The sequence below is a fragment of the Procambarus clarkii genome, chromosome 5 (assembly GCF_040958095.1).
Source record: "Procambarus clarkii isolate CNS0578487 chromosome 5, FALCON_Pclarkii_2.0, whole genome shotgun sequence".
NCBI lineage: Eukaryota > Metazoa > Arthropoda > Malacostraca > Decapoda > Cambaridae > Procambarus > Procambarus clarkii.
In genome coordinates, this window is record NC_091154.1 from 29,076,855 (window position 1) to 29,090,308 (window position 13,454).

Genomic DNA, 13,454 nt, shown 5'->3' on the forward strand with positions numbered 1-13,454 from the left:
TAGGAGGGAGGAGAGGGTATAGAAATAGGGAGGGGGAATGAGATGGCGTGGGATGGGAGGGTATGATGGCTGTGCATGCCATAATACGCTTCTTTTCTCTCTATATGCAAATACCAATCTTCCAAACTCAGCTCCCTAAAAAAGGATAATTTCTTAAAACTACAACCTATGCACGCACGCCCGCACGCCCGCACATATCCACTCTTTAACTTATACGCATATGTGTTCACTCACTTCCCTATACGCACATACGTGTTCACTCACTGACCTATACGCACATACGTGTTCACTCACTAAGCAATACGCACACGTCCTCACACTCGTACTGAACGGGGTGAGAGTAGCTTGAGCTACCTCATCCCTTTGAGTGTATATATTCCTCAATAAACTTATTTCAGTTTCAATTTCCCACGTCCTCGTGCTTTCATTTGTTCAAACCACCTCTTGTACTGAGCCCCAGTGATCATCTCCACACTATCGACACTTGCTGAACCCCGTTCAGAATTCACTGCACTTGCTATGTATAGCAAGGCTTTATAGCACTTAGAGGTGGTAAAAGGTCTATGGAGCAGGGATTTGAAGAAGGAGAGAAGGAACGGTTTACCCTCTCTGTGAACTTACAGCCTGTTATAGAGATGTTACCATTGAAGGGTGCCACCTTAAACTGAGTAACTTTTAGATGCCTGGTCTTTTCCTCTCGGCTCTTGTGTCCAACATGTTCCACTGGTGTCAGTGGGTGAGGCGTCCTTGACCTGACCAGCTCCCAGAGGCGACCCCTCACCCACCCCTCACCACCTCCCCTCTAATGCTTCTTTCCTCGGCTCGTCAGACAAGGCTCTAGAGGTAATATACAATGTTGTTTTTTTCACTCCTTCCCTGAAGCTCACGGGCACTTGGTATGCATAGGATGAAATTGTTCAATAAGAGTTTGGTACGTATGAGAAAAAATGCCAAGAAGCAGGATGGTCAGAGATGCACAGACAGCCAGTGGTCCACAGACAGCCCTGGCTACACAGTCAACTAGAGTTGAACAAACTAACAGGGTTGCACAGACAATAAGGGCTGTACACACATAAGGGCTGCACTCAGATCCAATGTCCTACAGACACCCAAGGTCCCAAACGGAGTTGAGATTGCAAAGAGAGCTAAAGAGTACCACAGACAACATAAACTGGACAGATAGGTAGGATAATAAATAAAATAAAATCCACAGTAGAATCATAATGTGAAGATACCATCAAGAAGAGTCTGTGAAGATAACATTAAGAAGAATCTTTTGAAGATATCAAGAAACAGCTATATGTACAACTACAGCTGTTCCGGCTGTGACAACCAATGATCCAAGAATGCAGACACGTGTCGATCATACACTCGCGAAAAAAGATGAACCGAGGTTAAACAATAAGAAAAAGGGAATAGCTTTATTGGCATTGTATATCAGTTGAGGCGGCGTGTTCTCGGTGATATTCAGTTAAACGAAGCCAATTGCAAAATCCAACTACACACACACACACGCACACACACACACACACACACACACACACACACACACACACACACACACACACACACACACACACACACACACACACACACACACACACACACACACACACACACACACACACACACACACACACACACACACACACATACACACACACACACACACACACATGCACAGAGGGCCTCGTAGCCTGGTGGATAGCGCGCAGGACTCGTAATTCTGTGGCGCGGGTTCGATTCCCGCACGAGGCAGAAACAAATGGGCAAAGTTTCTTTCACCCTAAAGTGCCCCTGTTACCTAGCAGTAAATAGGTACCTGGGAGTTAGTCAGCTGTCACGGGCTGCTTCCTGGGGTGTGTGTGTGTGTGTGTGGTGTGGAAAAAAAAGTAGTTAGTAAGTTAGTAGTTAGTTAGTAAACAGTTGATTGATAGTTGAGAGGCGGGCCGAAAGAGCAAAGCTCAACCCCCGCAAAAACACAACTAGTAAACACACACACACACACACACACACACACACACACACACACACACACACACACACACACACACACACACACACACAAGGGCTACTTCGCTGGAAGACAGAAGAGTTAGGGGGGACATGATCACCACATTCAAGATTCTGAAGGGAATTGATAGGGTAGATAAAGACAGTCTATTTAACACAAGGGGAACAAGCACAAGGGGATACAGGTGGAAACTGAGTGCCCAAATGAGCCACAGAGATATTAGAAAGAACTTTTTTAGTGTCAGAGTGGTTGACAAATGGAATGCATTAGGGGGTGATGTGGTGGAGGCTGACTCCATACACAGTTTCAAGTGTAGATATGATAGAGCCCGATAGGCTCAGGAATCTGTACACCTGTTGATTGACGGTTGAGTGGCGGGACCAAAGAGCCAGAGCTCAACCCCCGCAAACACAACTAGGTGAGTACACACACACACACACACACACACACACATAAAATGCAATACCTTTCCTCCTCGTCTTTCCTCACTATCCACCACCACCACCTTACAACAAAACATTCCACCTGCATTATGCAAACTTCCTCGTGTCAACCAAACCGCCGACAGCGGATCGAGGTGTGAGACAAAATTCTCCAGAAGAAGGAAAAAAGAATAGGGGGTAGAAGGGAGATGTGATAGAAGGAGAGACATACTATACAGGGCAAGCTATACACCACCACAAACCCCGCCTAGTATTCTTACAGGGAAGAATACAGGGTCTTTTTTTCTTACTGCCTCATTAAAATTTGCAGGGGGTGGGAAGTGTGTGGAGGTATGGGATGGATATAGGATGGTTGGTGTAGGCCGTCGGGACGTTGGGGGATTTAGCCTCGGCTACCAATGTCTTTTGTACGGTCACGGATAGTCAAGAGGTTAAGGTACCAGGTACGCCAGTTGCATAGTGGCCCTGGCTGTCTAGGTTCGAGTCACTTCTGGGGTGTGGAGTTTTCAGTTGCATATTGGCTTCGGGACCATTCAAGCTTGTTCGCATATATATATATATATATATATATATATATATATATATATATATATATATATATATATATATATATATATATATATATATATATATATATATATATATATATATATATATATATATATATATATATATATATATATATATATATATAAAACGTATGTGTGATCAAAAATGAAAATGAAAAGAAAAAATAAAGTATAACTAAAATACAACAAATTTACGCATGAAACCTAACAACATATATGCCGAAGATGAAATTAGTGAGTCGAGAAGTTCAACTCGGGGTCTCATGTTGGCGTTTTAAAGGGACTGCGAGATGTTAAGCTCCAGACCAGACCAACTGGACGTCAGTGCTGGGAAGTTGTTGTGTAGGGGAAGAGGTTGACTCGCGGCTTCAGAGTGATATATATCTTATAGCAAAGGACGGAACTTGTCTCAATGGCGGCGGCGGCGGCAAACCTATACGGTAAGGTATCGTAAGACATTTCCTATATAATGAACGTTATATAGGAAATGTAAACAACACCAGATTCGTCAACCATTTGCGCAACCATTTACTTAAATCGTACAGCAATTATGGCCCAATTTGTTGACATTTATTAAGCAGTTGACGAGCTTGCAAACTTCACGACTTGTATCGGTATCGTAGCGGTATTTGAAGGTATCGTTAGTATCGATATATACAACCTCGAAGTGTTTCGGCGCTCCTAAAGTGTTTAACAAATGTAAACAACACGGATATTGGAATAAGCCTTCATGTATATATATATATATATATATATATATATATATATATATATATATATATATATATATATATATATATATATATATATATATATATATATATATATATATATATATATATATATATATATATATAGATATATATAGAAGGGGTACCACCTCTGGTGCAAGTGTAGGGACCCATAGCCTCGGAGAAGAAAATAAAGAGTACTCAGAGAAGACCTTGTGGATCCTCACTGAACACTTTGATATTTTCTTCTCCTACCACCCCTATTCTTTTGTTAAGTGTGTATATTTATCTAACTTTATTTGAAAATGTCATTACACAAAAAAAGTTACAATATTGATTACATGCAGGGTACAAGGCTGCTTGTCACAAGTTGAACAGCTCTTCCAGCTCCTCAGAAGGCGGTCAGGAACCGTGGATGCAGTGAGCATTTCCTCTCTGGATTGCCACACTAAGGCGCTGAAAAAGAAAACTGGCAGCTCTAGGGTCTCTAGTTGTTTCGATTAGCTTAGACCCCAACTCCTTCAAAAAGCTAGCAGCACTTTTACCCCAGGCACCAAGTGTCTTTGAGGCAATGGGGACAAAATTGTAGTGGTGCTCAAGGTCTCTGTATTTACGTGACTTGGCCGCTTCCCGGTGATTGGCAGCTCCTCCTGCTTGTGTAGCACTGAAGTCAACATAGGTATTAGCTAAAGTTGAAACGCAAGTGTAGTCCCACACCAACTCTACCATTCTTCCAGGTGTTCACCGTAATTCCGTCTGGGCGACCGACAGGCTCATCAGAGTTGCGGGACATTAGGTAACGGGGCTCTCTCTGCTGGACAACCGGCTGTGGTAAGGCTTCTCTTAATAATGTCATTAACCTCGCCGTGTCTTGCATGCCATCCTCCCGTCCTTTGGCAAAGAAGGCCATGCCGTCCATATCTGTCGGCCTCTGCCTCGCCGCAAATACACCTGTATTTGGTGTGGATTGGGGCAGCGAGGCGGAGAGCCACGGCAATTCGGAGAGCCTGTGGTGTGAGACGGGTGCCGGTTGCTGACATTGGGTTGCTAAAATATATATATATATATATATATATATATATATATATATATATATATATATATATATATATATATATATATATATATATATATATATATATATATTTATATATATATATATATATATATATATATATATATATATATATATATATATATATATATATATATATATATATATATATATATATATATATATATATTTATATATATATATATATATATCCTGGGAGTATGGGTTCGAGTCACTTCTGGGGTGTGAGTTTTCAGTTGCATATTGTCCTGGGGACCATTCAGGCTTGTTCGCATATATATATATATATATATATATATATATATATATATATATATATATATATATATATATATATATATATATATATGTCGTACCTAGTAGCCAGAACGCGCTTGTCAGCCTACTATGCAAGGCCCGATTTGCCTAATAAGCCAAGTTTTCCTGAATTAATATATTTTCTCAATTTTTTTTTCTTATGAAATGATAAAGCTACCCATTTCATTATGTATGAGGTCAATTTTTTTTATTGGAGTTAAAATTAACGTAGATATATGACCAAACCTAACCAACCCTACCTAACCCAACCTAACCTATCTTTATAGGTTAGGTTAGGTTAGGTAGCCGAAAAAGTTAGGTTAGGTTAGGTTAGGTAGTCGAAAAAACATTAATTTATGAAAACTTGGCTTATTAGGCAAATCGGGCCTTGCATAGTTGGCTGAGAAGTGCGTTCTGGCTACTAGGTACGACATATATATATATATATATATATATATATATATATATATATATATATATATATATATATATATATATATATATATATATATATATATACATATATATATATATATATATATATATATATATATATATATATATATATATATATATATATATATATATATATATGCTATATATATATATATATATCCGGTAATGGTAAGACACCCAAGCATTCTGTACCCTGGTAGTGGTGGTGAGTCTCCTCCTGTAAACTCCCGCGTCTCATGACACACAGATGATATATACACGTCCGCAGTTTCCCCAGCGGGAAATATTCAGTAGCTGGCCGCTCTCTCTCGTTCCCAGGAGTTACCAAAGAGCGAGGGAAGACTGTGGCGATCTTCAAGTAACGTTTAAACGGCGCAGAACCAACGATAGTAACGTTGATATTGCTTTTGGTGGTTCAACGCTCTTGGCCCAGCTTTGTCATAGAGTTGAGGGGATGTTGGGATTAGCTTCAAGTCACGTTTAATCAACTTAAAAGTAATGTTAATAGCGTTGATTGCGTTGGTGCATCAATGTCATTAGTTCAGCTTGGATAAAGAGATGCCGTGATTAGCTCATTGTAAGGGGGGGGGGGAGGTGAGGAGCTACAGCAAGTGGGGGGAGGAAAGGGGAAGTAGGAATTAGAAAGGAGAATGTAGAGGGGAACGGAAAAAATTATTTGAGGCTGAGGAGGATTAGCTAGAGAGAAAGAGAGAGAGAGAGAGAGAGAGAGAGAGAGAGAGAGAGAGAGAGAGAGAGAGAGAGAGAGAGAGAGAGAGAGAGAGAGAGAGAGAGAGAGAGAGAGAGAGAAGAGAGAGAGAGAGAGAGAGAGAGAGAGAGAGAGAGAGAGAGAGAGAGAGAGAGAGAGAGAGAGAGAGAGAGAGAGAGAGAGAGAGAGAGAGAGAGAGAGAGAGAGAGAGAGAGAGAGAAAGAGAGAGAAAGAGAGAGAAAGGTTGGCAAGAAAGTAACGAAAAGGTTAATCAAAACAGTGGCTGGGAAGTAACATTATAAAATGGGGAATAATATTGAATATAGACGCAAGATATCGGAAGGATTAAGGAGGAGAGAAGGGGAAGAAAGGATGGCGAGTGAATTAAGAGGATGGTGCGAAAGGAAGGAAGAAGCGCAAGGGAAGCTAAAGATATATATAGAAAGAGGATATGGGAATTAAGAACGTTGAAGACAAGGATAGTCTGAAGACACATGTATAAAGAAGCTGAATAACAAGTGAAGAAGGGGGAACAGATGAAGCAACTAAGCGTCTTGTAAACTAGACGAGGAACTCATAATAATAAAAAAATTCGTATCTGATCAATTAAAATGTGAAAGGTCGCTTGAATTTTTTTTTAATTTTAAAAGAGGTGTTGGCTACTGTGTTTACTTCAAATATTTTTCTAATTTTTTGCAACTTGCACATTACTTACAGACCTGCTGGGGATCCTGTTGCTGTTCAGGTCAAAGCTAGAATTAATTCGTTTCTCCACATCCCTTCACGCATTAGCATTTTAAAAACGCGGTTTGTTGCAATGCAGGAGAGGGACGGCAGAAAGGGAAGTGGAAAGAGACAGTTGCTCAAAGAGAGAGAGAGAGAGAGAGAGAGAGAGAGAGAGAGAGAGAGAGAGAGAGAGAGAGAGAGAGAGAGAGAGAGAGAGAGAGAGAGAGAGAGAGAGAGAATATGTAACCCGTTTGACGCACAGAATGCCCCCAGATATTTTTTGCTTAACCCATTGGACAGAAACTGAACCACAAGAGGGACTGGACCTGTGGAATCCGGAGTAGCTTTACTCCACAGTGGTAGAGTCGTGTAAACTCCAGGCGCCGCTGCTGGCTCTATCAGCTGGTGTTATGTACCCTTTTGCTTAATTCCTAATTCACTGCGATTTATTGTTTAACAATTACCTTTTGGAAATGTACAGAATTCTGATGAGGGTTTCGAACTCGAACCGAAAAATACAATGACGTCACTGCCAAGTCAGGATGCTTAACGTAAAGAATTATATCTACGATGGTTTTAACAAATCAAACGTAGGGCTCCCGACACCGTCATACCTTAAAAAAAAAAATTGATTTATTTTCAAGTGTGTGTATTGAAACCGCTCGGTGATTGCTTCCCACCAGCTTTATTTCCGTATTTTTCAGGTCTAAAACACACTATTGTGAGATGTTAGGCTTGGTTAGGAATGGTTTAATCAGGATGTTTAGTTTAGTAACAAATGGTTATATTTAGACAAAAATATAGCCATTTATTACACCCCTCGTTTTGGGAGACATCAAGGTGGGAATCCACGAGCGCACAAGACAGTAGTGAGTGAGGTGAAGACGCACGTGGAGAAGACAGTCGCTGATGGGAAAAAAAAAGTTAGTTAAACTCCAGCAAATGTAGAGTGACTCCGTGCCCGGGGTGCTGCCTCCTGAGGCCATGTAGCTGGGAACTTCGTAAACACTTTACAGTACAACACATCCGGGACACCCAAACACCCTGCATTGGTGTGTGGATCATCCCATCATGACGTGATGGGATGATGTTGACAAGGATGGTGATGGGATGATGTTGACAAGGATTTTGATGGAGGGAGTGTGACTTTTTGTATATATTCTCTGAGGTGGCGGGGGAGGGGGAGGATGTGTCGATGATTCTTGGAGAAGGTGTGATTAATAATCAGCCAGTTTATAGTTTTGTAATTGGAGAAAATGCGAGAATGATTCCTCATTTCTTTTCTCAGTATATCTAATTTTGTTCATAATATCAATATATTTATTCCCATTCCCATTTGTTTATATATACTTTTTTTATGTGTTACTTGTTAATGTTTCCTTTGGAATTTTTGAAGGGAAATTGCGTTTTTTTCTGTAAGTCTATGGGATTCTATTCCTTAATTGAATACTATTGTGAATTTTTGACTCATTTATTATGCATGCATCGGATTGTTGCAGACTGTGCTGCAGATCCTGCCTTTATATACATATTATTTATACCACTAAGCTGAAGATATGTTCCTGATATTTGAGGACACTATTATGTAAAAATTATTTAAAATATATATTTACTCGTTTTTTATTTAACTAAAAATCCGTCCCCCATTCATTACTGATTTATACATATAATATATATATATATGAAATTACTCTACTATTATATAATTATATATATACTGTGTAACTTTGACTAATTTTCCCCTCGATATCAAATAGACAACAACCAATCAAACTAAAAGATCTTGTTGCACTTTGATATATATGAAAGTTTTCGTTGAAAAAAAAAAAAAATAAACTCGGCCGGAAATCAATCAAGTCCTGCAGGCAAGAGCGCCATTAACATGCCCGGGTTGCCTTGCAAACCCTTGCAACCAGTGAAGGTGGATCAGGTACATAAAAACGATTGCTTGTCCGCCTCTCAGAACACTAGGCGGGGGATGATTGGAGAGAAATGTAATGTGAAGTTAAGGCGCTCGTCTTATTGGCTGAATTAAGAACAGCTTACCAGCCAGCGACGATAATAGAATTATAAGAGGAGAGAGAGAGAGAGAGAGAGAGAGAGAGAGAGAGAGAGAGAGAGAGAGAGAGAGAGAGAGAGAGAGAGAGAGAGAGAGAGAGAGAGAGAGAGAGGAGAGAGAGAGAGAGAGAGAGAGAGAGAGAGAGAGAGAGAGAGAGAGAGAGAGAGAGAGAGAGAGAGAGAGAGAGAGAGAGAGAGAGAGAGAGAGAGAGAGAGAGAGAGAGAGAGAGAGAGAGAGAGAGAGAGAGAGAGAGAGAGAGGAGAGAGAGAGAGAGAGAGAGAGAGAGAGAGAGAGAGAGAGAGAGAGAGAGAGAGAGAGAGAGAGAGAGAGAGAGAGAGAGAGAGAGAGAGAGAGAGAAAGAGAGAATGAAGCTGTGTAACGATAAGAATATATAGTATAAAGAGGTTGTACAAAGTATGGGTGTCACGGGACGCATGACCCGTGAACAATCTAATAGTCCCGAAACTCCGGTCACTATGATGTGTTTCACAGCATAATTACATCACGGTTTCACTGAAGTCACCACTAAAGCACTCACGAGCGAGCCACACACACACACACACACACACACACACACACACACACACACACACACACACACACACACACATCCAATTCAACCAAAGTTCGACTTGTTTGGGCAGCACAGAGTCATGTTGAGTTGAACTGGTCAATGCAGGATTCATAATTGAATTGTAACTTCATCAGAACGACACACACACCTCCAGATTGCTATTGCTTCTCTCCCTCCTTTTCTTCCTTTCTCCTTCCCTTCGTGTTTCTTGCCTTCTCTGTTTGATTTGTTCCCTTCCTGTACGACTCCAGTAGTTTAACTGTCTTTCATCTGTGAGCCTCTCCAAACCTCCTGCCTCTCCTCAGCCTCTCACCCGTGTCATCTTACGTCTCCCTGACTCCTGCCTCTCGCTGCATCATGTCTTTCCTTACATTATGCCTCCCCCTTCTTCCTGTCTATCTCTGCCACCTACCCGACCTCTTCCTGCCTCCTGTCTAACCCTGCCTTCCATCCGGCTTCTTCCTGTCTATCTCTGCCACCCTCCCGACCTCTTCCTGCCTCCAGTCTATCCCTGCTGTTCGCTCAGGCTTCGTTCGTCATCCCAGGCACCTAATCATAGGTGCTTGAATGACAATTTTGATCGCTTATTGCCTACATCTCGAGTCATTCTGGACGGAAAGAGAGTAATGATGGTAGGACAAAGACGGACAGAGGAGCAATGGTAATGGTATAATGAGGGAGTAATGATGATGATGGCATAGTGATGGAGTAATGAAGATGGCATAGTGGAGGAGTTATGAGGATGGTACAGTGAGAGAGAGAGAAAAATTCAAATGGTCTTTCGTAAATATATTTGGTCCGGGGTATTTTTTAAATACCATAGTAATTTAGGAAGGCCTGAAATATTAAATAATACAAAAATTATTACAAAAAAATAGCTGTATAAGTCATTATATTTAACTGTGATGAGTTCAAGCCCCGCATGTATGAATATGTAAATTACTCCTTTAATCTGGATAAAATGTTTTCTGGAACTGCAAGATCATCGCCTAATATTAAATGAATTTGGAAAACCATTTGTAAAACTGTAGATGACTGTTGAGCGCCAGGGAGATGTTATGAAGGTTCAGTTATCTATTGTCGTAATGGTTCAGTTATCTATTGTCGTAAAGGTTCAGTTATCTATTGTCGTAATGGTTCAGTTATCTATTGTCGTAACAATTTTCAGTGTAAAATCTATGATTTCAATGCCAATATGAGAGGAAACTGTACGCGTTTGAAATCATGCTGGATCACGTGTTTATATAACCCAAATACTTGGGATAGTAAGTAGAAGCTAAGTCCTTGCTTCCTGCAGCGTTGGTGTTCGATCCCCGATGATCCCAAAAGTGATTGGGCTTCCAAATGCAATGTAATGATTGTGCTTAGAGCTTCCTCCTGTTAATTTCCAATCTGTTTTATCGCATTTATTTGACTTGATTTACGATCTACAGTGATTGTACAGAGGTGAATGGAGACGAGTAAGTACCTAAACGATAATTATCACTAGGCTCCAAAGAACTATACAAAACTTTATAGCTCTGTGTCAAAGAATATTCCAAAGTTCCCACATATATCATTCATATAAGGCCAATACGAGAGGAGAAAGATATATGTGAGCTACGTCCATGAATATAGCTTTACCTGGCATTGTATCGAGGGGCATATGACTGAAAGGAACAGTGGGGAAACATGCAGTCGAGAAGTCACAATAACGTGACTGAAGAATGTTGACCAGACCACACACTAGAAGGTGAAGGGACGACGACGTTTTGGTCCGTCTTAGACCATTCTCACGTCTCCCAATCGACTTGAGAATGGTGCAGAATGGACCGAAACGTCGTCGTCCCTTCACCTTCTAGTGTGTGGTCTGGTCAACAGTGGGGGAAGCATATTGACATGTGCAAGCAGAAATTAATGAATGATCTAAGTCATACCATATAATGCTTGGTCTATTTTGGATGGAGACACACACACACCTATTTTTAATGACAAGATCATTACTCCATATAACCCATTAACATTAATGACAAACAAAAATATAGAATTATAGTGATAATCGACATAAAATATAACCAACAAAAACCAAATATAAACTAATAACAACAATAATAACTCCAATGCTTGTTTAGTAATGTCATTACACTATTTATTTCTCTAACTCCCCTGCAGTCAAAGCCAGTAATAATCGCTATATCACACCGGCTGAAATAATATATTTGTTGTGAGTCAGTAGACCATAACGCATTATCAGTTCAATTACTCTCATACCTCATTACTCCTCTCATGCGTCGTCCTCATGCTCGTTCACATCATGCGAGGCTCGCCTCATTATACGGGGATGGTTAATGCGTTGCTTTTTGTAGAATGGATGGTTTGGGAGCAGCCATTGACCGAGTGGATGGTTTGGGAGCAGCCATTGACCGAGTGGATGGTTTGGGAGCAGCCATTGACCGAGTGGATGGTTTGGGAGCAGCCATTGACCGTGTGGATGGTTTGGGAGCAGCCATTGACCGTGTGGATGGTTTGGGAGCAGCCATTGACCGAGTGGATGGTTTGGGAGCAGCCATTGACCGTGTAGATGGTTTGGGAGCAGCCATTGACCGTGTGGATGGTTTGGGAGCAGCCATTGACCGTGTGGATGGTTTGGGAGCAGCCATTGACCGTGTGGATGGTTTAGGAGCAGCCATTGACCGAGTGGATGGTTTGGGAGCAGCCATTGACCGAGTGGATGGTTTGGGAGCAGCCATTGACCGAGTGGATGGTTTGGGAGCAGCCATTGACCGAGTGGATGGCTTGGGAGCAGCCATTGACCGAGTGGATGGTTTGGGAGCAGCCATTGACCGAGTGGATGGTTTGGGAGCAGCCATTGACCGAGTGGATGGTTTGGGAGCAGCCATTGACCGTGTGGATGGTTTGGGAGCAGCCATTGACCGTGTGGATGGTTTGGGAGCAGCCATTGACCGAGTGGATGGTTTGGGAGCAGCCATTGACCGTGTGGATGGTTTGGGAGCAGCCATTGACCGAGTGGATGGTTTGGGAGCAGCCATTGACCGAGTGGATGATCTAGCAGCAGCCAATTATTGCTGCAGTATTGAATAAGTCTTTGACATTTAAATATAAGAATTAAAAAGCTTCCCACGAAAGACGGAAACTATGTACACGAACTAACGAAATTGGCACGGAAGATGACGACGACGATGCGTAAAGCGACAGACCACACGACAGACCACACCTGCGCTACACAACCGACAGACCACACCTGCGCTACACAACCGACAGACCACACCTGCGCTACACAACCGACAGACCACACCTGCGCTACACAACCGACAGACCACACCTGCGCTACACAACCGACAGACCACACCTGCGCTACACAACCGACAGACCACACCTGCGCTACACAACCGACAGACCACACCTGCGCTACACAACCGACAGACCACACCTGCGCTACACAACCGACAGACCACACCTGCGCTACACAACCGACAGACCACACCTGCGCTACACAACCGACAGACCACACCTGCGCTACACAACCGACAGACCACACCTGCGCTACACAACCGTCGTGGACCAAACCGAAGCCTCGTATTACTCTAAGCTTTAATAGAGGAAGCCTCTCAGGGCCAAACATGTGTGTGTGTGTGTGGGTCGGGAAGGGGGAACTCTGCGATCAATGGAGAGGCTGCCGCTTGGTTGTTTCAGCCGTTTAAAGGAAATATGTCTGTCGTTGGTCTTGTCAGCCAGGTGACAGGAGGTGGGTGACAGCGGTGAAGGTGTGTGTGTTGTGGGTGATTAAGGTGTGACGGGTGAGAA

General features: G+C 42.0%; 1 protein-coding gene across 1 annotated transcript; it reads left to right on the forward strand.

Annotated features, from left to right (window-relative positions):
* The first annotated feature begins 11,996 nt into the window (after positions 1-11,996).
* LOC138351557 (uncharacterized) lies at positions 11,997-12,731 on the forward strand. Its single transcript, XM_069303353.1, has one exon. The coding sequence runs from the start codon at positions 11,997-11,999 to the stop codon at positions 12,729-12,731; it is 735 nt and encodes a 244-aa protein (XP_069159454.1).
* The last annotated feature ends 723 nt before the right edge of the window (positions 12,732-13,454 follow it).